A 25780-nucleotide genomic window follows, 5' to 3' on the forward strand; every position below is an offset into this window, starting at 1 on the left:
TTAGTTCCCACCCAGCAGCCCCCGGCTTTCCACCCACCCTCCTCGCCTTCTGGGTGCGCACCTGTCATGATCATGAAGGAGACGGGCGACTCCAAGGACCAACAGCTCACGGTGAGTGAAAGGGGCTCCTTGTTTCTAAGTCCTCTCCAGGGGTGAAAAGGAAGGGAAGCGGGCGGTCAAGTCCGTCAGCAGGACGAGAGAGAAAAGTTGGCAAGCGCTTTTTGAAATGGTATACGCGCACGGACACGCGCACGCAATTGGCAAAGGAACCCGAATACAACGGCATGGCGATCGAGTTGATTAAGAGCTGAGTTGGTTGTGTTAGACGGTAAGTATATGAAAGGTCAAAGTAGGTGTCCTAAGGGTGCCCCTTGGTCTTAGATGATCAGCTTTCTCCCTTATCAAAATGGGATCCAGAGAGAGCTTCGCTGACTCTATCAGCTTAGCCTGTCTGGCAGGTTAGAATAGCTGTAGTTATGCAGGGTCAAGCCCTGTAAACATACTTAGCTGCAAATAATGACTTGGGATAACGAAGTATGTGTCAGTTCTCCTGTCCACTAGTTTTATTATGTTATGTTTATAATGTTTTTATAATGTTGCACTGTTTTAGTGTTGTTAGCCACCCTGAGCCCGGCTTCGGCTGGGGAGGGCGGGATATAAATAATTTATTATTATTATTATTATTATTATTATTATTATTATTATTATTATTTTATTCCCTAGGTGCAGGCTGGCTAAGCATTGTCTTTATAGTATAAGTTGTTTTAAATATTGTTTTTAATGCTGTAACCCACCCTGGGAGCTTAGGGTGAGCAAACAAACAAACAAAGTGTTGCTAAATAAAATGTTACCCAATGATGGTTAGGCAGGCTGCAAGATTCTTAAGGAGCCGGGGTGCATTGTGGCTATTGCCTCTGGTGCACGCATAGAGAAAAGCTCCTGTGTATTTTGCTGTGTGCATTGCATTACACCGGACCTGTGTAGCCTTGTGTATCTGAATCGATATTTGGATAAGGAATGGAGAGGGGCTACCCTGGGATTAAAATAATGAAAACTGACATGATGATAACCAGGAGTCAATTGTTGTGTGTTCATGGCACAGAGTGGCAATTGTCGTGCACAATGGGATCATCTTGGCAATCAACATTCAGATAATTCAATTCCTGTTGCAATGTATGTGCAGCCTGCTCTATTTTCCAGCACAATTAATCTAATTCAGGCATAGGCAGACTCGGCCCTCCAGGTGTTTTGGGACTACAACTCCCATCATCCCTAGCTAACAGGACCAGTGGTCAGGGATGATGGGAGTTGTAGTCCCAAAACATCTGAAGGGCCGAGTCTGCCTAGGCTTGTGCTAACTGGAGCACCCTCAGCACAAAGGCATGGGCCACATGTGTGAAGTGAAAACAGGCTCCTGCCTCAATGGATCTTGCAATGTAAAAGGAAATGATGGAGAGAAAAAGCACAGAGAGGGATGGGGCCAGAGGGGGAGAGAGTAATAGGGGAAGGGGCTGTGGTTTAGTGGTAGAGCACATTATATCTCAGGCATCTGTCTCAGTATAAGGCAGATTTCTATATTCCTATATAGGAGCCTGGGGACGCGGGGGACGCTGTAGGTTCAACCACAGAGCCTAGGACTTGCCAATCAGAAGGTCGGTGGTTCGAATCCCCGCCAAGGGGTGAGCTCCCGTTGCTCGGTCCCTGCTCCTGCCAAACTAGCAGTTCAAAAGCACGTCAAAGTGCAAGTAGATAAATAAGTACCGCTCCGGCGGGAAGGTAAACGGTGTTTCTGTGCGCTGCTCTGGTTTGCCAGAAGCACCTTAGTCATGCTGGCCACATGACCTGGAAGCTGTACGCCAGCTCCCTCGGCCAATAAAGCAAGATGAGGCCGCAACTCCAGAGTTGGCCATGACTGGACTTAATGGTCAGGGGTCCCTTTACCTTTACCTATATAGGAGCCTAGACCAGAAGGCATATATGTGGAGCCACCCCTACTGAGAATGTAACCAACTTTATTCAAGAATGTTTGTAAGCCAACATTGTACTGTGTAAAGTGCTTCGATCACTTTTACTGAAAAGCAGTAAAGTATATCCATATTCTAACTAACCAACTAATTAAATAAGCCGTTATACCTGTTGCACAAGAGAGTGTGCTTTATCTAAACTCTGGCAATATAAAATTCTAATTCCTAGGTATACAGTCATTTGTAAATTGTATCTCAGTTATGCAGACTTTAAAAAAACACACATTTTTTTTAATCTAGATTTTCAAGATAGCCTACAAAAGAAAACCATAAAACAGATCAGAAACAAAAGCAGTTGTCGTAGCAACAGTAAAAATGCAAAAAGCAGTAGATACAGAATTGCATTTCAGTTATGCAGACTTCGATTTCCTCTCTGCTTTTTTGAATGATGCTCCAGCTTCAGATAGGTGTGTGCGTACGACAAAATGACCTTAAACAGATGGGCAGGTATAAGTAAATTATTATTATTATTATTATTATTATTATTATTATTATTATTATTATTATAATATAGGGTTTAGAGGGGTGATTTAGAAACTGCAGTGAGTTTCCTAACAGCAGCCCATGTGATGCTGTATAAAATGGTGTGGGGGTTTTTGAGGGAAAAAACCTTTTAAGGGCATTTCTGTTGCAGGAAGAATAAGAAACAAGCAGATCTTTCAGACTGAACCCAACATAAGAATAAGGCCTGTTTTTTTCAGGAGCTGCTGTGTTTGATTTAAAACCAGATGTGTTTTAACTTCTCAGACGCCAAGGTACAGTCTTGCCTAGAAAGTATACCCTATAGATTGTGTCCTGAAAGCCTTTCTTCCAAATTCTGGACATCATGTGATGAGAAAGTGGGCATTTTGGTAAACAAACAGCTCCAGTGACGGAACATCTTGCAGCTCTGGGCTGTTGTCTTTAGAGGGCGAGTGGGGAAAAGAAATGAACCTTGCTGGCTCACGTGGCTGCAGCAGCTTCTGTAGACCCATGGCTCAGCGGTGTCTGAAGCCAGAGATGCTGCTTTCTGGACAGTGTTTCCTTTCATCCAGGGAAAAAGACTGTAATTGTCTGTGTGTGGCTGCCTGCCAAGGCCTCTGAGAGACGCAGGTTCTCTCTCTAAACAGGCGATGCTCAGGTGAAGCGCACTGGGCAGGGCGGTGGTGGAAGAAATTGACCGAAGAAAGTTCAGAAGTGGAAGGAACTTTCTTCATGCTTTTTGTCTCTGAACAGCCATGACTCCCATGAAGGTGCTATGCGTCTCTCTCTCTCTCCCCATCCCACCCCCTTCTCCTCCTCATCTTCCTTGAATCAGTAGGGGTGGAATCTCTCTGTAGCTCATATTCCATCTCCTCTTTGTATTCTAGGTGGCTCTTCGCATACGGCCGGTCAGCTTGGCAGAGCTGGAAGAAGGAGCCACGCTCATAGCTCACAAAGTGGATGATCAGGTACCATGGGGCCCTCTTTCCTGATGCCTTGCAAAGTGGTGGGAAGGGGACTGGGGATGGTGCTGGATGAGTTCTTGAGATGGGGCTTTGAAATCCAGCATCAAGGACAAGCTATGCAGATGGGTTTCAATAATTTAAACACAAACACACACATAATGCAGCACAGGTCACTGAAATACAACAACAACAACAATTTATTATTTGTACCCCGCCCATCTGGCTGGGTCTCCCCATCCACTCTGGGCGGCTTCCAACAAAGATTAAAAATACATTAAAATGTCACACATTAAAAACTTCTAAATGTCAGGTAGTTGTTTATCTCTTTGACATCTGATGGGAGGGCGTTCCACAGGGTGGGTGCCACTACCAAGAAGGCCCTCTGCCTGGTTCCCTGTAGCTTTGCTTCTCGCAGTGAGAGAACCGCCAGAAGGCCCTTGGTGCTGGACCTCAGCGTCCAGGCAGAACGATGGGGTGGAGATGCTCCTTCAGGTATACTAGACCAAGGCTGTTTAGGGCTTTAAAGGTCAACACCAACACTTTGGTGGTGCAATATCCACCAAGAGTTCAGGGCTGCTGAAGGGAGTAATCTGTTGCATAAAGAGGGTCCCTGAGGCTCCAAGCTGCCTGGGCAACGTGACCTCTGATCCAGAAGTTCTGGTGCATCATCTCGAAGGCTGGAAGATGCATCCCACATAGGAAGCAGAGGAAGCTGCTTTGCCTGTTGGTTATCCTATTGGTTCATTTAGCTTGGTAGTAGCCAATACAATTCCCTCCAGACTACGCTTGGACTACAGTACCCATCATCCCTGGCCTTTGACCATGTTGGCTGAGATTCTTGGGAATTGTAGTCCAGCAACATCTGAAGGGCACCATGCTTGCTACCATTGATCTAGTCCAGCCTTTCTCAACCTGTGTGTCCCCAGATGTTGTTGAACTACAACTCCCATAACCCCCAGCTAGCTCAGGGATGATGGGAGTTGTAGTCCAACATCATCTGGGGACCCACAGGTTGAGAACCCCTGATCTAGTCCATTATTGGATACTAGGAAGTCTCCAATGAATCAGGCAGCGGCTGTCCTCCATCCCCTCCTATCTAGTCCTCTTAACTCAATTGCCTGAGACTGATCTTGGGATCTCTCAAATGCAGACACGTGTTCTGAGCTACTTCCTGGAGGGATAGCTCAGTTGGTAGAGTGTGAGACTCTTAATCTCAGGGTAGTGGGTTTGAGACCCATGTTGGGCAAAAGATTCCTGCATTGCGGGGGGGCTGGACTAGACGGTCCTCGTGGTCCCGTCAAACTCTACATTTCTATGTTTCCTGCTAAGCAGGTGCCACAGACTTCAGCCCCTCCAAAGATGATGGGGCCATGAACTTGTATTCCTCTTGGTGAGCCTTGGACTCACTTTCTTGTTTCCTGACCTGCCTTGTCAGCTACTGAAGGTTACAAATGAATTCTCCTCTTTATTCTTAAGGTTAGGCACAGTGGCACGGAAAGTAGGCTTGGCCTTCCTTCAAATGAAGCCCTGAAAGTGTGGGAACACTGGCAAATGTTAAAGTGAATGAGAAAGGGGGATCATAGTGACTTTTCACTGAAGATTATCATTGCAGGGGAAGGAGATTGCTGAGAAATCAAGTAATAGTGGGCTTTGGACTAATGATATTATTTTTAAAAGCTGTGTATATGCTTGAGCCCAGGTAGCAGGGATGACATAGACCAGACTTTATATCTGCAGAGATCCCTTTCCCAATCGGCTTGCTTGCTGAGGAATTGCTGCATCTTGCAGTGGATTTGGGGGCACAATAAGGCACACTCTGGGTTCACCCTGGGCTTGGCTGCTGCCCCTCTCTTGAGCTGATGAACTCAGCGTCTTTGCTTTTTTCAGGGATGATTGTTCGCGGTAGCTGGTTTCCAAATGAGGAATCCAAAAGTTCCCATGAGCACAGTTGTGGAAACTGTCACTAAGCATTTGGGGATTAAACTGTTTTCTGTGCAAGGCCAACTCTGCCATGTGGCACAAATAATAATAATAATATTATGTTGGGCGGCTTCCAACAGAGCACTAAAATCAGAATAAAACTTCAAACATTAAAAACTTCCCTAAACAGGACTGCCTTCAGATGTTTTCTAAAAGTCAGATAGTTGTTTATTTCCTTGACATCTGATGGGAGGGTGTTCCACAGGGTGGGTGCCACTGCCAAGAAGGCCCTCTACCTGGTTCCCTGTGTCCTCACTTCTTGCACTGGACCTCAGTGTCCGGGTTGAACGATGGGGGTGGAGATGCTCCTTCAGGTATACTGGGCCGAGGCTGTTTAGGACTTTAAAGGTCAGCACCAGCACTTTGAATTGTGCTCAGAAACGTACTGGGAGCCAATGTAGGTCTTTCAAGACCGGTGTTATATGGTATCGGAGGCCGCCCCCAGTCACCAGTCTAGCTGCCGCATTCTGGATTAGTTGTAGTTTCTGGGTCACTTCAAAGGTAGCCCCACGTAGAGCGCATTGCAGTAGTCCAAGCGGGAGATAACCAGAGCATGTACCACTCTGGTGAGACAGTCTACAGGCAGGTAGGGTCTCAGCCTGCGTACCAGATGGAAGCAATTGCCTGAGGCCCCAGATGCTGAACTATTGGTTGGCTACTTCAGTTGCACACCAATGTTCACATTGCCCCAGCGGCTCCTTCACTGACTTCTGCAGAGTCTCCTCTTTCCTAGATTTCCTATGAACTGCCCCTCTTTTTCTACCTGCTCTCTCTGTTTCATCTGCTTCTTCCATCTTCACTTCCTAATAGTTGCCATTTGGAGCTGCACTGTGCTGGGCTTAAGGGCGACACCTTGCCATCCACAAGTGTGTGTGGGCCTGCTCTATTCCTCCTGAGCTGAATGTTTTCCGTAGCGTTTCTCATGGGTGTGCTGGTGTCTTTCATCATAACTCTATGTCATCCTATGGTTCCTCAGAGTGCAGAAGGTAAGCTGAGATTCCCAGTTCTCTGCAACACCGTCTCTGGACTTGGTCTGTGCCATTGAACATTCTCATTAGCAGCTGCTAAGGAGCCCAGCTTGTCTCCCTGTTTGCGGGAGTCAGGAGAGAAATTAGGTCTGCTGATTAGAAGGATATTCTAGGACTCCCCTTGAGAGTTGCTGGGAAATGCTGGCTGCAATTGACTCTGCAAACTTGGCTCCTGAGACTCAGACAGTCCCCGGGGGGAGCCAAGCTGTTGCGTCCGTGTGCTACATTTGCTTTGGTTTGAGGAATTGCATCATGTCTGGGCGATTCAGAGCCTTCCTGGATCTTCTTGGAACTGTAGGCAGATTAGTGTGTGTGTGTGTGTGTGTGTGTGTGTGTGTGTGTGTGTGTGTTTTCCAAAACAGATAAAGGCAGCTTTAAAGAGGGATTAATGCTCATTATACTGTTACACTCAGCCCACTTTTCTGAGTTATAAGATGCTGCAGAAGGGCTGGACTTGGATATGTTAGGTTCCCTCTGAAAGATGGTCACTCAGGGCTTCTTGACATTTTGTAATATTTGAGTTCATTTACATAGAATACATAGAAGTTGAGAATACAGTCGTACCTTGGTTTTTGAGCAGAATGTGTCCCGGAAGTCCATTCAACTTCTGAAACGTTCGGAAACCAAGGCGCGGCTTCTGATTGCACAGGCGCACCGGAAACAACAGTGGAAGCTGCATTGGACATTCGGCTTCCAAAAAAAGTTCAAAAACCGGAACACTCACTTCCAGGTTTCGATCATTCAGGAGCTGAAACATATGAATACCAAGGTGTTCAACAACCAATGTACGACTGTAGGTGAAAGCACAGCTCATTCACTTCAATGGACAGCCGAAGTCTACAGCTCCCACACCAAACTCTTAAGAGGCTTACAAAGCCCAAATTCCAATCTCTGTGCTTCACTCAATCCTTGTGTAGACGTGCAGTGCAGTCTGTTCCTTTCCTTCACAGACAGAGTTTTCTTTTTTTAAAAAAAAAAATATTTTATTAAATTTTCATACAAGATCCCTTCACCAAAAAATAGTACACAAAAAAGCCAGAACAAATACACCAAAAAACCATATAGAAAAAAGGAAATAAAAAAGAAAAAAGAAAAAGAAAAAAACCAACCATTCAATACATTTTTTTTATATATAACTAACTGGACTTCCTCACATCTCCTTTACCCTGCATTATTTATATTAAAAATATCAGCAAATTATTACCTTGTTTCATACCTTATTTTGTACTTTCCAAATATTATACTTCTAAATTTAAGATAATTTTTATCATTTACTCATACCTTAAATCTAAACATATTGTTGCCTTAAATTTCGACCTTTTCTTACTTATAACTTAATTTTCTATTTTACAAAATCTATTTGCTGGAACTGAGATTTTCTAAATCGTGCAGATACTTAACATTCATACAACTTATATTGTTTTTGTAAATAGTCCTTAAACTCACAGACAGAGTTTTCTGCACCTAGTACGGTACATGTGGCAGGAACTCTGGCATTTTAAGATGGCAAGAAATTGAGGTTAGACTGGCACAGTGCTTTGCTCAGCTGCTTTGTAAGGATTATTGTTTAAAAACCTGTTGTTTTTAAAGGGGGTCTGGGGAAGGAGATCTGGGTCCTATCCAAGAGACCTGGAGCTCATGTCCCCTAGGCTAGCCCAGAAAATTGCCCCTGATTGCAGCTGTATGCTTCTGTCTGATCCCTCTGAGTTTTGGCTCCAATAATATAATTTTAATGCTATCCAAATGAAAAGGAAAAGTCATAATCAGAATGTTGCTGGGGCATCAGGAAAACAGAAGGTGTGTTTTTTAAAAAGGAAAGGGAAGGGAAGGGAAGGGAAGGGAAGGGAAGGGAAGGGAAGGGAAGGAAGGAAGGAAGGAAGGAAGGAAGGAAGGAAGGAAGGAAGGAAGGAAGGAAGGAAGGAAGAAAGAACAGGTATAGCTTGGGGAATTTATAAATCGGTTGGTTTTTCACCTTTCCTACATTCTTGTGAAACAAGCTAAGGATGGAAGGGGGCAGTAGGCAATTTGAGAGTAGAGTGGTACCTCGGTTTATGAACTTAATTTGTGGTACCTGACCCAGGTCAGACTGGCAAAAATGTATAAAAACTGTAGTGATATCTGTTGGAGATGCAACAATGAGGCAGGAACCTTTCTAAACCAAAACCATTCTTAAACCGAGGTGTGCTTTCCCTAATGAGGCTTCCCGTCACCTGTGCCCTTCCACCATTTGGATTCTGTTCTTAGACCAAGTTAAAGTTCGCTAACTGGAACTCTATTTCCTGTTTTGCGGAGTTTGTAAACCGAATCGTTCTTATACTGGACTGTTCTTAAACCGAGGTACCATTGTAGTGGGATTGTAAGTTAGATAGAATCAAGTAGGACAGGCAATGAAGAAGGAAGAACATGAGAGTTGTCTTGAAAGGATAGCAAACCTGGGAAGGAGGAGATGGAAATCCAAAATTTGCTGAGCTGAATATTACAGGTTGTATATAAGAGGGCGTATTTAGTCCAACAGGTTCAGGATAGGATAAAGGCTGGCAAATGTCTACACCCAGAATATTGAGTCTGGGATAATGGGGCTGTTTACAGCCAAACTATTATTTCTGCCTGCCTGTGGGGAATCCATGTTTGTTTTAAAACAACAAAGAGTCCCGTGACCCACCGGACTATAAACTAAAAACTAGAGGCTAGTAAGCTTTGAAGATGTCGCAGGACCCTGCCTCGCCTTTGCTGCTGCAGACAAACACCGCTACCCCTGTCGGAATCAAGTGTACATAGTTATCTGTCTGTTTCACTGCATGTATACATGGTAGAAAGTCCACAGTAGCTGTGACAAAAGCAGACCTGGTGATAATATACAGTAGAGCAGCATGCAGCCGCTGTAGATTTCCTCCACGGAAGGGACATGCATCCAAGAAATCACTGCATGTGAGCGTGTTATACATGGATACGAGTCTCGTGTGGCCAGGGTTAGGATGCTGATGATCATAAATGGCCAAAGGGCTCAATAATAATAATAATAATAATAATAATAATAATAATAATAATAATTTTTATTTATACCCCACCCTCCCCAGGGCGGCTAAAAACCAATAATAAAAAAAAGTTGATTGAAATACAACTTAAAAAACAAGATTAAAATACAGCATTAAAATATTAAAACATTAAAATGCAGCCTTGCAATTCCTCTAATCCTTGTGCCTCAATGTTTCCTTTGCTTTGACCTACAGCTGCTTCTCCTGCCTCCCCCCCCCCCACATTTTGGCAACAGTAAGAGCTGAAAAGGTTCAAATGAAGAAGGTTCCTTTGGAGAATGGGAACTGGCTGACCGCTTGTGAGGAGATGCAAGTTTCTGTTGATCCCTATCGTGATTATTCCCGCTCCCCCCCCCCCCGTGATACGGAATGGAGGGCTCCCTCCCCCCACTTCTCCTATAAAGGGGGTTGCCTTGGAGACAGCCTCACTCTGGATGCCTTATCGGCCATGCCAGCCCATTGTTTATGGGAGTGACTTGTCGTCATGGCAACAATACTCTGGAGTCAAAAAGTGGGGGTTAAGCAGGGAGGAGGAACCGCTCCAGAACTGTTCCCAGGGACTAATGCAGGGGTTACTAGAGACCCCTTTGAGAAATATAAGCCCCACTCCTTCCTCAAGCCTGTGACCGGCAATAGCTTCGTCATAAGCCCCTCGCTGTGGCCAGGGCTTAATTAAAGGTAAAGATACCCCTGCCCGTACGGGCCAGTCTTCACAGACTCTGGGGTTGTGCGCCCATCTCACTTAAGAGGCCAGGGGCCAGCGCTGTCCGGAGACACTTCCGGGTCACGTGGCCAGCGTGACATTGCTGCTCTGGCGAGCCAGAGCCGCACACGGAAACGCCGTTTACCTTCCCGCTGGTAAGCGGTCCCTATTTATCTACTTGCACCCGGAGGTGCTTTCGAACTGCTAGGTTGGCAGGCGCTGGGACCGAGCAGCGGGAGCGCACCCCGCCGCAGGGATTCGAACCGCCGACCTTTCGATCGGCAAGTCCTAGGCGCTGAGGCTTTAACCCACAGCGCCACCTGCGTCCTTAATTAGTACGTTTTAAATTATAGTCAGAGCTGGGAGCGGCTGCTGAGACCATATAACACCGGTCTTGAAAGACCTACACTTGCTCCCAGTACATTTCTGAGCACAATTCAAGGTGCTGGTGCTGACCTTTAAAGCCCTAAACGGCCTCGGTCCAGTATACCTGAAGGAACGTCTCCACCCCCATCATTCTACCTGGACACTGAGGTCCAGCGCTGAGGGCCTTCTGGCGGTTCCCTCACTGTGAGAAGCCAAGTTACAGGGAACCAGGCAGAGGGCTTTCTCGGTAGTGGCACCTGCCCTGTGGAACGCCCTCCCACCAGATGTCAAAGAGAAAAATAACTACCAAACTTTTAGAAGACATCTGAAGGCTTCCCTGTTTAGGGACGCTTCTAATGTTTAATAGGTTATTGTATTTTAGTATTCTGTTGTAAACCGCCCAGAGTGGCTTGGGAAACCCAGCCAGATGGGCGGGGTATAAATAAATAAATTATTATTATTATTATTATTATTATTATTATTATTAGTTTATGATTGCCCAACTTTCCTCTAAGGAGCTCAAGGGGGCATACATTGCTCCCCCACCTCTACATGTCACACAACAACCGTGTGAGGTAGGTTTAGCTGAGAGAGGGTAACTGGCCCAAGGTCACCCCATAGGCTTCGTGGCTGGGTCAGGATTTGCACCCTGGTCTCCTAGGCCCAGCTCTCTAACCACTTCACAGGGCCTGCAAGAGAAAAGGAAAGAGAGCTTTCATTCTTTCATCCTGCCCAATCCCTGGCGGTCCAGGTCTCAGAATGTTTGTTATTTCTCATATCTGTCTATCCCTGTTCACCGAAAAGCATTTTATTTTCAAAAAAACCCAGAAACAAAACATGTTCCACTTCTGTCCCAGAAGAGAGTTTTCGCCAGGAAGGTGTCTAGTCTAGGTCAAGAACAACCGCAAAAGACACATACAACAAAAACCATAATAACAATAATAACACAATTTGACAATTCAGATTCGAATACACTGATATACCTATGACTACACCTTTTTTAACAATATTTCTCCACCTCTCTCTCCTCCCCCTACTTCCCACCACTATCCGCCTTATTGCTTAAATATTCGTCCTGGATCCCATTTCTCTCTTCCGTCACCCAAGAGGAACCCTTTTGTTTCCAGAGGCCACTTCTCCTCCCGAGGTTTTCCATCCAGAAAGGGTGGCAAAGTATGTTATTCCTTTGTGTTTGCTTATTAATTTAAATATACACACATTTTGATTTGCTTGTCGACCAGCAGTGAGATAAAACCTGTAGGTGGAAAAACAAAAACAAAAAAACGAGTAAACAACACACCCACCCGCAAGCTGAGCTGCTTTCTAAAAGCGTCACATGTGGAAAGCAAGTCTCGCATCCCCACCCACTCACCAGGACTGTCTGTTTTCATCAGAGAAATGTTGGAAGGGGATGCCCTGCCTCAAAGGAGAGATTCTTTTAGATTATTCCGTATCTCGGCTATGTACAGTCTTGAGAAGACGCTTCCTTCGACTGAAGGTCCTCCGTTTTCCATCCCTGCAGCAAAATTTGTAGAAGTCATTTGTAGTGTTCTGTAATTTCTGATGTGTCTGTCCAGAAGCGGCCAGGAGAGATTTGACAGCAACACAAACAAACCATTTCCTAGCTTTCCCCCTCAAAACTCCTGATAGCTGAGCAGAATTCAATTGGTAGGAATGCTTCGTTCTGGTTGATGCCCAAAGGTTTACTTTCAGAGATGTAAAAGAGTCAGAATTACACACTGTAAGAGGAGTCCATACCCTGCAGTTATTGATCTGTGTTAATCCTTGTCTTTCTTCTTCCTTGTAATCTTATGGCTGCAGTTATTTTCTGCTCGGATATTTCAGCTCGGTTTAATTTCTCTTGATTTGGCCTTCTGTGTGAGACAATGCTGCAAGCATTGCAGCCTATAGAGGACAAAACTAATAAACACGGTTGTTGTTGTTTATATTTAAAAGATCTCGTATTTTAGCAAGACTTGCTGTTCTGAGAGTGCCACCCCAAAAGAAAGGTGACAAGATTAGAGAAAACAAAATAAAAAAAATTCCTTCCAGTAGCACCTTAAAGACCAACTAAGTTAGTTAGTTGGTCTTTAAGGTGCTACTGGAAGGAATTTTTTTATTTTGTTTTGACTATGGCCGACCAACACGGCTACCTATCTGTAACTGGAAGATTAGAGAAATGGGTCATGCAGAGATGCAGCCTCCTCTGAGGCTGAATAATACATACAATCACAGAATTGTAGAGTTGGAAGGTACCCTGAGGATCATCTAGTCCAGCCCCCCTGCAATGCAGGAATATGCAGCAGTCCGATATGGGGATTGAACCTGCCACCTTGGTGTTATCACCACCAGGGCTGTCTTAAGCATATGAGATGCTGGGGTGCAAACATCCGCCCGACGCCCCCCGTCCCCAGTTGCCCAGTCCCAGGCGTGCAGGAGGGCAGAGCCAACCAGCCACCTCAGCGTCTCGCTGGCTCGGTCGCCCCCGAATTTGTGGCGCAGAGCCACCTGCAGCAGAAGAGCCCACCACGGCACTCTGACCGACGGGTGGGCTCTTCCCCGGACTCAACTGTCGGGCCCCAGAATCTCCGCCTGGAGCCCCTGAGAGCCTGGCGCCTGGGTGCCCCGCACCCCTAGCACCTATGGGTAAGACGGCCCTGATCAGCACCACGCTCTAACCAACTGAGGCTGATATGTTATGTCTTTGCATTGGGAGTGGTTGGGTGACCCAACTGCACCGAAAGCAAAGATGTAGCAGAATTAGCTGCCCCTGGAGAAAGCTGACTGGGAGGAAGCTTAGTCAGAGCAAATAATCATGCAGAGATGCAGAGTTTCCTCTCAATCAGCTTTTCCTGTCTCTCATTACTCTGCCTTTAACAACTCCCATTATACAGCATGGGCAGAAATCAACTGGCAAGTTTGTTTCCTAGCATGGATATTCGTTAATGGGAGTAAAGATTTTCTTGTTGAATTGTTACCAGTTGTTAAAGATAGGGGATCTAACCTCTGATGCAGTAGTGGTGGTGGAGTTTTGTCTGTTGGTTTTAAAGGGGAGGAGAAAGAGGAGTTGGAGGCCATCCTCTTTGTCAGTGTCCCTCTCCCTAGAAGGTCACCTTCCTCTCTCTTCCTTCAGATCCTCTGCACAAACCTCAGGACAGAATCGCACAGAGGCCCATTTGTCCAAGCGAAGTTATGAGGCCGGCCAATTGAATTTTTGGCGTTGCTCACAAAGCGCCCATGAATGGCCCCTGAAACAATGCCCTGCTTCTTCAGGCACAATGGGCAAGAGAGCTGCCAACAGCACAGGCTGTTCTTGTTGCTGAGAGTTACCTGTGGCTCCACCTGAAAGAGAGTAACCATTCAAATCCCAGTCCTGAGAGGAAGGAGGGAGAGGGAGACAACACATCCCTAACCTCAGAGAAATTTATTTAAAATCGTGATATGTCTGTCCCAGGGTGCGTCACAACAACATTAGCAACAACATTAAAAACAGTTTTAAACAAATTTAAAATGCAAGAATAGGGTGGGGCCTAAACGCAGGGCTTTTTTATCAGCCAAAGTGATTTCTGGCACCTCTCAGGTTGGTGCAATTGCCACTGTAAGAGAACAAGGGAAGCATTCGTGGTGAGTTCTGGCACCTCTTTTTCTGGAAAAATAGCACTGCTTTAAAGTACCTGTTATGTAATCAGTGGTCTGTGTTTGCCTGAGCTTAAGTCTGGACTAAGGATTCTGAGCCCCTGTGTTCCTATATCCAATCACAGAACATTTCAGGATCTGGGCCTCTGCCATTGGCCCTTAAACTCTGAGTCATGATTCGCAGCTTGGAAGTTTAGACAACCAATCACGTTGGGAGTGGGAGTGGCCCAGTTGCTTTGCCCCTGTTGTCCAGTTCTGTTAGTTCAATGAAAGTTATTAGTGTTATCACTGTGTCCTGCCACGTGGGAACCCACCTACATTTCAGTACCCATCTCAAATGTTGAAGGCCAGAGGAAATGTGTGTTTGAGTTACCATAGTATTTAGAGTCTTATCCTGTCAGGAATTCAAATCCGCAACTGATTTCTGAGCATGCCATATGCATGCGGGATCCTTCCACCCCGTTCCATGTAGATTCCAACCACGAATTGAAATTGTGGAGCAGGAAAATGGGGTTGTGGGGGTGGAGGAGCAGCTATACTGAATTGCATTCAATGCTTAAAGATAAAAGTCGCTCCTTCGCTTTGTCTTGGGTTCTTCCCCCTTCTCAATCCTTCCTCCCTCTGCTTTGCTGCTGTGCCTGCTCAGAGCTATTTGTGCCCCATTTGCAACCATTTCTACCTGATTAATGTAAGAGAATGGTAAAAGGTAAAGGTAAAGGACCCCTGACCGGTTAAGTCCAGTCAAAGGCGACTATGGGAGTCTCAAAATGGAGTCTCAAAATGGCTAACAATCTCCTTTCCCTTCCTCCCCCACAACAAACACTCTGTGAGGTGAGTGAGGCTAAGAGGCTTCAGAGAAGTGTGACTAGCCCAAGGTCACCCAGCAGCTGCATGTGGAGGAGCGGAGACACGAACCCGGTTCACCAGATTATGAGTCTAGCGCTCTTAACCACTACACCACACTGGCATAAGGATCTTAAAAGGAGAATAATATTGGTGGAAGATTCTGACATGCTGGGGAATCCCCAAGATATGTTCCTTAGTTATTTATTTACCACACTCAACTTCCCATTCTTCCTCCAATGAGCTTAAGGCGCTGCTTAGGTGTTTCTTTCCATGTTCATTTCATCCTCACAACAACCATGCGTGGTTGGTAATTAAGGCTGACCCTGGCTCAAAGTAACCCTGGCTGAGTGGGGATCTGTTTGTTAGAGTGTGGTGCTCATCATGCCAAAGTTGCAGGTTCGATCCCCATACGGGACAGCTGCATATTCCGGCATTGCAGGGGGTTGGACTAGATGATCCTCAGGGTCCCTTCCAACTCTACGATTCTGCGATATGGCAATACCACGCTGGTTAATTTATCCCAAGCCGCCCTTTTCTTTTTATCTGCTGCCTGCCTACTATGGCGATCGCCTTACACACCGGCCCCTTTTAAGGCCTCTTGGAGATGGTGAAACCCAACCTAACGTTGCCGTCTAGGGCAATCTGATCTCTGCACACACAAGGATGACAAGCTGCTCTCACAGGGGGACAGATGCTGACATCTACTGTGCCATCGGTAGCTACTTTTGTAGCAGGTATCCAGTTCTGTCTCTGAACGGTTGAACTGGGGAAAGGAGTGGCTTCCCATCATCAGTGAAAGCTCTTAAGTGCCAGAGGTCTCAGGAAGAGGGGCTGGCATTTGGCATTACATAACCATCCCCAAGCCGAGAGACAAATCTTGTGAGGTGAACCCTTAGCAGTCGTTCCCGGAAGACCAAGCTGCAGCACTGAGGTAAAATCTCTCTGGGATTCAAGTTCATTTAGCCAGGTACACAGTATGCATTTAAAGCACATTCAAAGCACATTTGTTCCCTTCAAAGGATTGTGGGCACTGTAGTTTGTCCCTCACAGTTGCAGTTCCCATTAACGCTCAGCATAAACTAGAGTGCCCAGAATTCTTTGCGAGGGACGGATGTCCTTTAATGGTTTAGTGTGTACTTAGCCATAGCCTCATTTCCGCCCAAAGAAAGCAAATCCTTAAATACAAATCCAATAGTTTCATTCCCCTTTCCAGGATCTGGCAAAAAAATAATAATCCCCAAATACACTGCAACCCATAGCAGATACATACTTTACAACATTTCTCCAAGGAAAATAGAGGTGTCCTATAATGACAACAATAATAATGTTATTATTTATATCCCACCTATCTGTCTGGGTTGCCCCAGCCACCCTAAAAAAAATAATAAAACATTAAAAGACTTCCCTACACAGGGCTGCCTTCAGATGTCTTCTAAAGGTTGTGTAGTTGCATAACTCCATACCCTCCAACATTTCTCCCATGAAAATAGGGACATCCTAAGGAAAAGTGGGTACATTCCAGGATCAAATCAGAATCTGGGACGGCTTCTGTAAATGTGGAAAATAGGGGCACTTGGAGGGTCTGCAATTGTAGGTGCCAGTAAGGAACCAAGGCTGAATACCCTTCCCAACACTGCTGACTCCATAGCACAACAGTTCAGCGATGCATACATACACACCCACACGCTTTCCCACCCACACCCATATCCCTTAGTGGCTACCGATCTGCTTGGGATTAAGCCCAGCAAACAGACACCTGATCTCAGACCAGCAATGGCATCCGCACGGCTAGTATGGACCTGTCACCTTTGTCATATCAGATTAGGGTTGGAAGGGATCAGAGAAAAGCACAAAGGAAGATTAATGATCCACAGGCAGGTGGGTGGAACACCTGCATTCAGGATAACAGCCAGTGTGGAAGCTCTAATACAGTGGTGTCCAAACTTTTTCCCAAAGAGGGCCAGATTTGATGAAGTGAAGGGCCGTGAGGGCCGACCAACCAAAGGGCCAACCAAGGTTGTTGACTTTTTTTAGGATTGAAGTTGCTGACCTTTTTTAGGATTTTACCCCAAAGTTGGTGAGGTTTTTTGGGACTGAAGTTGGTGAGGTTTTTTTAGGATTTTACCCTAGAAAATAGGCTGCCACGGGGGCCGGATTCAGCCGAATTAGGCCCCCGTAACAGACTTTGGACATGCCTGCTCTAATAGCTATTGTATTTCTCTCTCTCTCTCTCTCTCTCTCTCTCTCTCTCTCTCTCTGCTACTTCCATTCTGCTTTATTTCACTGTCTAACACTTCTATTCCATCATTCCAGTTTTCCTGATGCCCTTCAGGTCAAATCTACCTGCCTTGCGCAGCTCAATGGAAAAGAGAACATCCTTTGCATGCAGAAAGTCTGAGCGTTCCATCACTGGTGCACCCAGTTAAAAGGCTCTGGTAGCAGTTGACTAAGACCCTTTGAGGATATCTGCCTCTCCACGGCGTGACAAGCTTGTGAACACACCACTGGGCTAGTGTGATGATATATAAGTTAGCACTGAGGCAGCCCAGAAGGCTCCCCCACATCAGATCCCAACCCTCCTCCTAGCAGATTTTTATTCTGCTGGGTATTTCCCAGCTTATTACCACTGTGCAGTCTAATTAGTTAGAATCCAGTTCACAGTTGCAGTCTCAGGGGATCCTGGTGTGCTATGCAGCTTATTAAAAGCTTCTGTACCTTGAGGGACATGATTTCGGAGACAGGGAGGGAGAAACAGGCAGAGAAGCTTTAGTTGGTGCAGCTACCTTGGGCAGAACTTCAATATTTCATTGGCTATGGGCTGTAGGTGGCTCCTAAGTTTGGAAACCACTGCTCTAAGGGATGTCAGCATGATGGCACTTTATTGCTTCCTTCTAGCAGGGGTCAAATCTTGTTATAGTGGTACCTTGGTTCTCAAACTTAATTCGTTCTGGAAGTCCGTTCCAAAACCAAAGCGTTCCAAAACCAAGGCCTGCTTTCCCATAGAAGGTAATGCAAAATGGATTCATCCGTTCCATACTTTTAAAAACAACCCCTAAAATAGCAACTTAACATGAATTTTACTAACGAGACCATTGATCCATAAAATGAAAGCAATAAACAATGTACTGCAGTCACACAATCAAGCAATCAGTAGCTGAACTGGATTCCACACAGTCATAAAAACAAACAAAAAAGAGCTGCAAAAACAAAAACGCAAAATAAATAGCAAGAACAGACAGACCTCAGTATAACACTCAAAACGGAAGTGTGGCACTCAAATCGGAAGTGTAACGCTCAAAACGGAGCACGTTCGGCTTCCAAAAAAAGTTCACAAATTGGAACACTTGCTTCTGGGTTTGCAGTGTTTGGGTTCCAAGTTGTTTGAGTACCAAGGCGTTTGAGAACCAAGGTACCACGGTACTCTGGCAGCAGGGCGACTCTCCTCTGGGCCAAGTAAGAACTGGTGCACACATTTTCTCTTCCGCTTTCCAGCTGCTTCCTTGCGGTTTGCTTCCATTTCTCCAGTGTAATGTGCATCAAAAAGATCCCGTCACTTTTTTCTTTTTCTTTTGCAGATGGTCGTTCTGATGGACCCAATGGAGGACCCTGATGACGTGCTCCGCGCCAACCGCTCACGAGAGAAGTCCTATATGTTTGACGTAGCCTTTGATTTTGCTGCTACCCAGGTAAATAAGTAGGACGAACATGTATACCTAGTTACCCAGGGACCTGATCCCAAAGTACATGTGATGTGGCGATAGGCACATGCATTGGTTTCCTGGCTGATCCAAGGGATCCTGGGGTGGAAGAGCTAAATATTTCCCCGGGGGGTGGGGGGTGTTTTTTAATGTTCTTAATCACCCTCCCCCTTTTCACCCAACAGAAGAAACGTAAAGTACCCTTATCTTTTCCCCGGCACAAATAAAAAACCAGCTGTGCAGCTTAGAGTGGGGAAATTCCCAGAGGAAAAAGGGTTAACCAATTCCTCCCTGTTCCTCAGTTCCCAATCACAACCTCCCCAGAGCTGCTTTTGATTAGGAAAGATAAGTGGGGGAGTGTTACACGGATCTGCCGTAAAACGTATGGTCCCAGATCTAAGGCACCTCTGACACCCCAGCCTTGCCTTCCAACCTGTCTCAGGTGTGGTGGCAGGTGGCATGCCTGGGCCAAACCACAAGCTCCCCTTTCAGCAGGCTCCATTTCAAGCTAATTTGCACATTGCTGTGAAACTGGAGCTCCTTGAGTGAGATCTGCCATTCATCTTGCCAGTTCTTGCTCCTGAAGTGAGAGGTGGTAAGGGGCTGAGATGGAGAAGGAGCAGTGAGTAAGGAGAGAACATTGTGGGACAGAAGTGACTGTGAGAGCGCATGACTACAAGGCCACCTCCACGCCATCAATTAGAGCACTCTTATTCTACCTTAAGAGTCAATGCTTCCCCCAAAGAATCCTGGGAACTTTAGTCTTAAGTGTTCCCTTAAACAGAGCCTGGTAGATCCTGCCCATGATATTGTGCAGTTGCACTGTGTGATCTGAGGGCTGCATCCAGCATCCTTTCTGAGCTTGGAAGCACTCCTGGACATTCTTTTTCGGTTGCCACAATACTCCTTCAGGACATCCCCCCAAAAATGGATGCACCAAGAGATCACCTGTGTTGTCTCTAATTGGGCTGGCTCTGGATCCCAGTTTGTTTGCTTAATAAGAATAATATTTTATTATTTATACACCGCCCATCTGGCTGGGTTGCCCCAGCCACTCTGGGCGGCTTCCAACGCATATGAAAACATAACCAAACATCAGACATTAAAAACTGCCTTCAGATGCCTTCTAAAAGTTGTGTCGTTCTTTATCTCCTTGACATCTGGTGGGAAGGCGTTCCAGAGGGAAGGTGCCACTGCCAAGAAGGCCCTCTGCCTGGTTCCTTGTAACTTCTCTTCCTACAATGAGGGAACCACCAGAGGGCCCTCAGAGCTGGACCTCAGTGTCCGGGCTGAGCGATGGGGGTGGAGACGCTCCTTCAGACATACAGGACTGAGGCCGTTTACTCAGTAAATTTTAAAAGCATCATAAGCTTTATTTTAAAAAGGCAAAACCGCATAAAACCAACTCAGATTCATGGCTAAATAGTTGTCTTAAGGAATGCAGTTTCTTCTTGCCTTTGGAGGGCTCTGTTATACCAGTGGCGTAGGGTGGGTTGTCAGCACCCGGGGCAAGGCAAGTAATTTGCGCCCCCTAACCCGTGGATTTTAGTAGGGGCAGAGAGCTGCGAGTGCGAGCGCGTGCCCCCCCCAGATGTTGCGCCCGGTGCGGCCGGCAGCCCCTGCACCCCCCACACTACGCCACTGTGTTATACTATGCTGGAAGCAGCAAAGAGTAGGTGGTGTTAGAGAAAAGTCAAAGTCATTGCCACCTGCTGCCTCATATTGAGCTATTTGTTTCCACTGCCTTCCTGGAAACAGGATGTTTCTTTGCTACCCTCTTCTGTTTCCCTCCTCTTTCAGGATATGGTCTACCGTGCCACCACCAAAGGCCTCATTGAAGGTGTCATCTCTGGCTACAACGCTACTGTTTTTGCCTATGGCCCCACTGGTAAGAAAACAGGCTCATATGGGAACGTGAGACACCGTCTCTTCTCACTGTAGGGACCAAGGTCTATAGGCTGCTCTAGGCATGGACTGTTTTAGTTCTGAAAGCAATGGGACAAGCCTCAGAACTGCTCCCTTTCTCATGGGACCCCAGACTCTATTCTCCATGTGTGAGGAAGGGTCAAAAGAAGCCATTTCTAGACCCAGGGCTGAATTCTAAGTAATGGCTCTAAGAGGAGTGACTCTGGATCTAGACAGGGGAGAGGGAGTCGGAGAGAGGGAGCCTGAGAGCAGATTTGTGTGAGCACCCCAAAAACCAAATAAAAGACATGACCTCAGATCTCAAGCCTTCAAGCACCCTATGTTAACGAAACAAGGGCCTTGTCCACTTCTGTGTGGTGGTTTTTCAAGTGCACCACTGTCAGAGCTGCCTCTAGGTCCCAGCTCACAGAGGACCAACGCTAGGCTGTCGTAATGTACAAAAGTCTTTATTGAGGCTTAGTTTCCATTTCAAAGCCGTAGCGCGCAGCTCTACGTCTTAAAGCCTAGACCGTCTGATTCTCCTCCCCTCTGACACCAGTTTAAGATCCTAGCCCTGCTCCACCTTTTCCGCTGCTCTCTCCTCTTCTGGGTCCTCCTGCCCGCTGGGGCATCGCCCTTTCTGGACTCTTCCGACGCTGAGTCGCTTAGCTCCTCCCCCTGCCTCCTGCGGGCTTTAGGACCCGGTTCCCAATCCTCATTCTCTGCTGTCCCGCGCTCCTGTACATTTGAACTTGCCTCTCGCGCCAACCCAGTGACCTTTCTCCTAACCGTTACACTACTTCGGTCACTGCTTCCCTCTTCCGGGATACTGGCCGGATCTGACCTCCCCTCCGTTGTCCGACTTTCTGATGGAGGCGTGGTCAGCCCTGCCTCATCTTCTCTCCCTGGTGGGGAATGCACTGGCCCCGACCCTTGGGACTCTTCCCCCCCACTCTGCTCTGGTGGGGAAGCTGGTCCTGATTTCCAACTACTGCTCTGGGAGTCCCTGCTGCCCCCTTGCTCCTGGGGCGTTCCCCTTGGGAACCCCCTACCCCTGGCCACAGGCGCCCCCTTCTGTGAATCTTCCGATTCGCTGGAGAGGCTCATGGAATCCCTCGGTCCACTGTCCTCTTCTCCTACGCTCCCCTCGGATTCTTCCCCTTCGCTCTCCATCTCCTCTCTTCCCTGTGCCTCTGCTCCTGAGCCCCTGACAACCACGTTACCATTAGAAAACCATCCTTTGGCTAACAGCAGAGCAAATCCAAAACATAAAAGTAGTGTAAACGCCCTTGCACATCCTTGAGCAAAGTCCTTTTTGTACTATCTTCTCATCTTAATTCCAGCACACCATATTCATTCCAGATAAGACCAGTCTCTGTTCCATAAAAGACATGTTAGCCTCCATAGCCTTGTCCCTGTGCTTTTCTGAACACAGAAGGTGAGGAGCTGGACACCCAGAAATCCATTTATTATGCAGGTCAATACAGTTCATCTTGACCAGTGGTTTTTAGTATATTGAAAATGACCTTTGTTAGGAAGGAAAGAGCTTAAGGAGCAAACGTGTTCCTTTCAAGAAGAAACCTAATAAGATTGAGATCCAACTTTGGGTGGCCCTAAACTGGAAACATGTTACCAATTCATCCTTTCCCTACTTTCCTCTCGCCCTCAGGCTGTGGAAAGACCTATACCATGCTTGGCACAGACAATGAACCTGGCATTTATGTGCGAACGCTCAACGACCTCTTCCGTGCTATCGAGGAGACCAGTGACGACATGGACTACAAGGTGTCTATGTCCTATTTGGAGGTGGGTCACCTTGGAAGCAGGGTGTGGGTGCGAAAGACGGCCTATCTCTGGAGTTGTTAGCATGGTGCCCAAGGGCACCATTGAAGTCTTCTCCTGGTCTCCACAAATGTCTCCCCCATGACATTTTTCACCCTATGTAAAAATTATGTTGATCTTGGGTCAGTATTTTTATGGTGCCGGCAAGGACCATATCTATTTATTTATTTTTACTGCATGGTCCACTAATATAATTTATATTTTGATGAGGACTGGGTGAGGGCTGCGCAAAATAATGCAAATGAAGGAAGATCAGTTTTAAACATACGTGATTCAGCTTTTACCTAGACTCCATGGGAAATAAAAGAATATGTGTGTGCACAGATATTTTCTGTTTTTCTATCTGCTCAGGGCAAGGAGGGAAGAGACTTGGGGAAATGGGGGGGGGAATCAACGCCAGAATGGGGGTGCCCATAGCGCTCTGTCCAAATTCCAAAGGTGCCCACAGAAAGCTTGATGAGCTAGCCATCATGGCCCAGAACTGGAGGGGAATTGCTGCCCGATAATGCTGTTTTGTTTCCCATTTCCTGTGTGCTGAGTCACACAGCTGTTTTTGAGGTGTGTCCCAAGTTAGAGCTGCTTGCCACATAGTTGTTCCTTGCTTACAGGGGAGCGTGCAAGAAACAAGCTGGAGATTTTGCTGAAGCACATCCTTGCAAAATGTACACAAGCAGCAGAGCTACACTGAAGCTGGGTGGCAAAGGCATAGAGTGGTACCTCGGGTTACAGATGCTTCAGGTTATAGACTCCACTAACTGCCTTGGGCTTGCCGATCAGAAGGTCGGCGGTTCGAATCCCCGCGGCAGGGTGAGCTCCCGTTGTTTGATCCCAGCTCCTGCCCACCTAGCAGTTCGAAAGCACATCAAAGTGCAAGTAGATAAATAGGTACCGCTCCGGCAGGAAGGTAAACGGTGTTTCTGTGCGCTGCTCTGGTTCGCCAGAAGCGGCTTAGTCATGCTGGCCACATGACCCAGAAGGTGTACGCCGGCTCCCTTGGCCAATAAAGCAAGATGAGCGCCACAACCCCAGAGTCAGTCACGACTGGACCTAATGGTCAGGGGTCCCTTTACCTTTTTTAACCCAGAAATAGTACCTTGGATTAAGAACTTTACCTCAGAATGAGAACAGAAATCGTGCTCCGGCTGCAGGAGGCCCCATTAGCTAAAGTGGTACCTCAGGTTAAGAACGGTTTCAGGTTAAGAACGGACCTCCAGAACGAATTAAGTTCTTAACTAGAGGTACCACTGTACTTACTTTCACATTGTCGTGATGATGCGCATGCCTTCCGCCTTAAACCCTTGCGTGGGAAAAGATTGCATTCACAACCGAAGCACCACCTGCCTTGAAATCTTGCTGTTGTCTCAAGTGTTCCTACCCCTTCCTGTACCCCATAACTTGACTCTTCTCTGGCAGCTCCCCCCCCATCCCTTCCGCCTTTATGACTGGTGTGCACAAGGTCCTGGGTGCAGATAATCGCCTTGGCAACACACCAGGACTCAGGCTAGTATAATATTGACACTCATTAGCAGCTTGGAACAACCAGCAATAAAGCTAAGAGACTGGAAAAGCACCACTGGGACATGAGCGCTGCAGTCCCTTTGTTCTTCTTTCCAACTTTAAGAGAAAACTGGGGTTTGGCAGTTGTGGGGGAGGAGGGAAGAGAAGGCGAAGGAAATTAGCCATCATCTGCCCATCTTTGCTTCTGGCATCCCCTCTATGCAAGAACCCAGCTCTCAGTAGCCTCTGTTCCTCAAATCAATTCACTCTATCTTTTTTTAAAAAAAGAAAAGAATATTTTATCTTTTCACATATAGAAAGTTACATTTGTTACTCAACAGTTATATTCCAGATTCAACAAAACTAGTGACTTCCCACTCACCCAGCATCAATGTTTATAACCCAAATTAAAATGCGTTTTAAGGTTCTGCCTTCTCTCATTTCATCCTCTCTAACATGTTTCTTAATGTATTCTGCCATTTTCTTACATTCAAACCCTGCGGTGGTCTTTGCATATGGGAAATAACTATTTATATACACTAGAAATGGTTTTCAGTCTTTTTTAAAAGATTCTAAATTTGTGTCTTTTATCAGTGCCATCATTTTTGCCATCTCTGCGTATTCCAAGATTTTTTTTATCAGCCATTCTTCCTTTGAGGTTGTTCTCTCTCCTCCTTCCATTTCTGAGCATAAGAGAATCCTTGTCACTGTAGTCACATACCTAAATACCATTGAGGCTTTCTTTGGGATTTCGCTGTCTAGTATCCCCAAGCAGGAAGGATTCTGGCCTCTTGGGAAAAGCAGGGTTGCCATACACCCAGAATTTCCTGGACATATCCAGAATATTGCAGTTGGAAGCAGTGTCTGGGTAGAAATCAGCAAAATGTCCGGGAAATTCACATTTCAGTAGTGTCATTTTTGCTAATTTTCCATAAAATAACTCAAAAACAACAAAACTCAACAACTTTGGCAAAATTGTTATTGTTGTTGTTGTTGTTACTATTATTATTATTATTCAACAACTTTTGAAATATAGCAACTTTAAGGAAAAGTCACTTGAATTTTTTTCTTAATTTCATTATACAGTGGTATCTCAGTTGTCAAACGTAATCTGTTCCGGAAGACCGCTCGACTTCTGAAACGTTTGACAACCAAGGCGCTATTGTCAGTCGGCAAATTCCTTTTAAAAAATGGATAAACTCACCTCAGAATCCATTCAACTTCCGAGGTGCGTTCGAAAACTGAAGCATTCACTTCCGGGTTGTCAGCATTCGAGTTTTGAATTGTTCGGCTTCCAAAGCATTCGACAACTGAGGTTTCATTGTATACCATGTCTCAAAAGGCTCACTCTCTCTCTCTTTTTAATAACTTTTTTTTATTTTCCAAAAATAACAAGGGTGGGGGGATCATAAACAAATTTTTAAACCACAATTTTTTTTTGGTCAACTTCCCTCCACTCCCCCTCTTGGTTCCTTTATAATATACTTGTTCATAAAGGTAAAGGTAAAGGTACCCCTGCCCGTACGGGCCAGTCTTGACAGACTCTGGGGTTGTGCGCCCATCTCACTTAAGAGGCCAGGGGCCAGCGCTGTCCGGAGACACTTCCGGGTCACGTGGCCACCGTGACATCGCTGCTCTGGCCAGAGCCAGAGCCGCACACGGAACGCCGTTTACCTTCCCGCTGGTAAGCGGTCCCTATTTATCTACTTGCACTCGGAGGTGCTTTCGAACTGCTAGGTTGGCAGGCACTGGGACCGAGCAGCGGGAGCGCACCCCGCCGCAGGGATTCGAAC

General features: G+C 46.3%; 1 protein-coding gene across 1 annotated transcript in view; it reads left to right on the plus strand.

The window, feature by feature from the left end:
- LOC307209973 (dynein axonemal intermediate chain 2-like) overlaps positions 1-25780 on the plus strand; it is an 85982-nt gene that overhangs the window by 37923 nt on the left and 22279 nt on the right. The window contains exons 14-17 of the mRNA XM_079965462.1: positions 3374-3454; positions 18621-18731; positions 20544-20631; positions 22318-22454. Of these exons, the coding sequence (XP_079821588.1) occupies positions 3374-3454; positions 18621-18731; positions 20544-20631; positions 22318-22454 (417 nt within the window). The remainder of the gene's footprint in view (positions 1-3373; positions 3455-18620; positions 18732-20543; positions 20632-22317; positions 22455-25780) is intronic.

Source organism: Podarcis cretensis, assembly GCF_951804945.1.
Source record: "Podarcis cretensis genome assembly, chromosome: 2".
Lineage (NCBI taxonomy): Eukaryota > Metazoa > Chordata > Lepidosauria > Squamata > Lacertidae > Podarcis > Podarcis cretensis.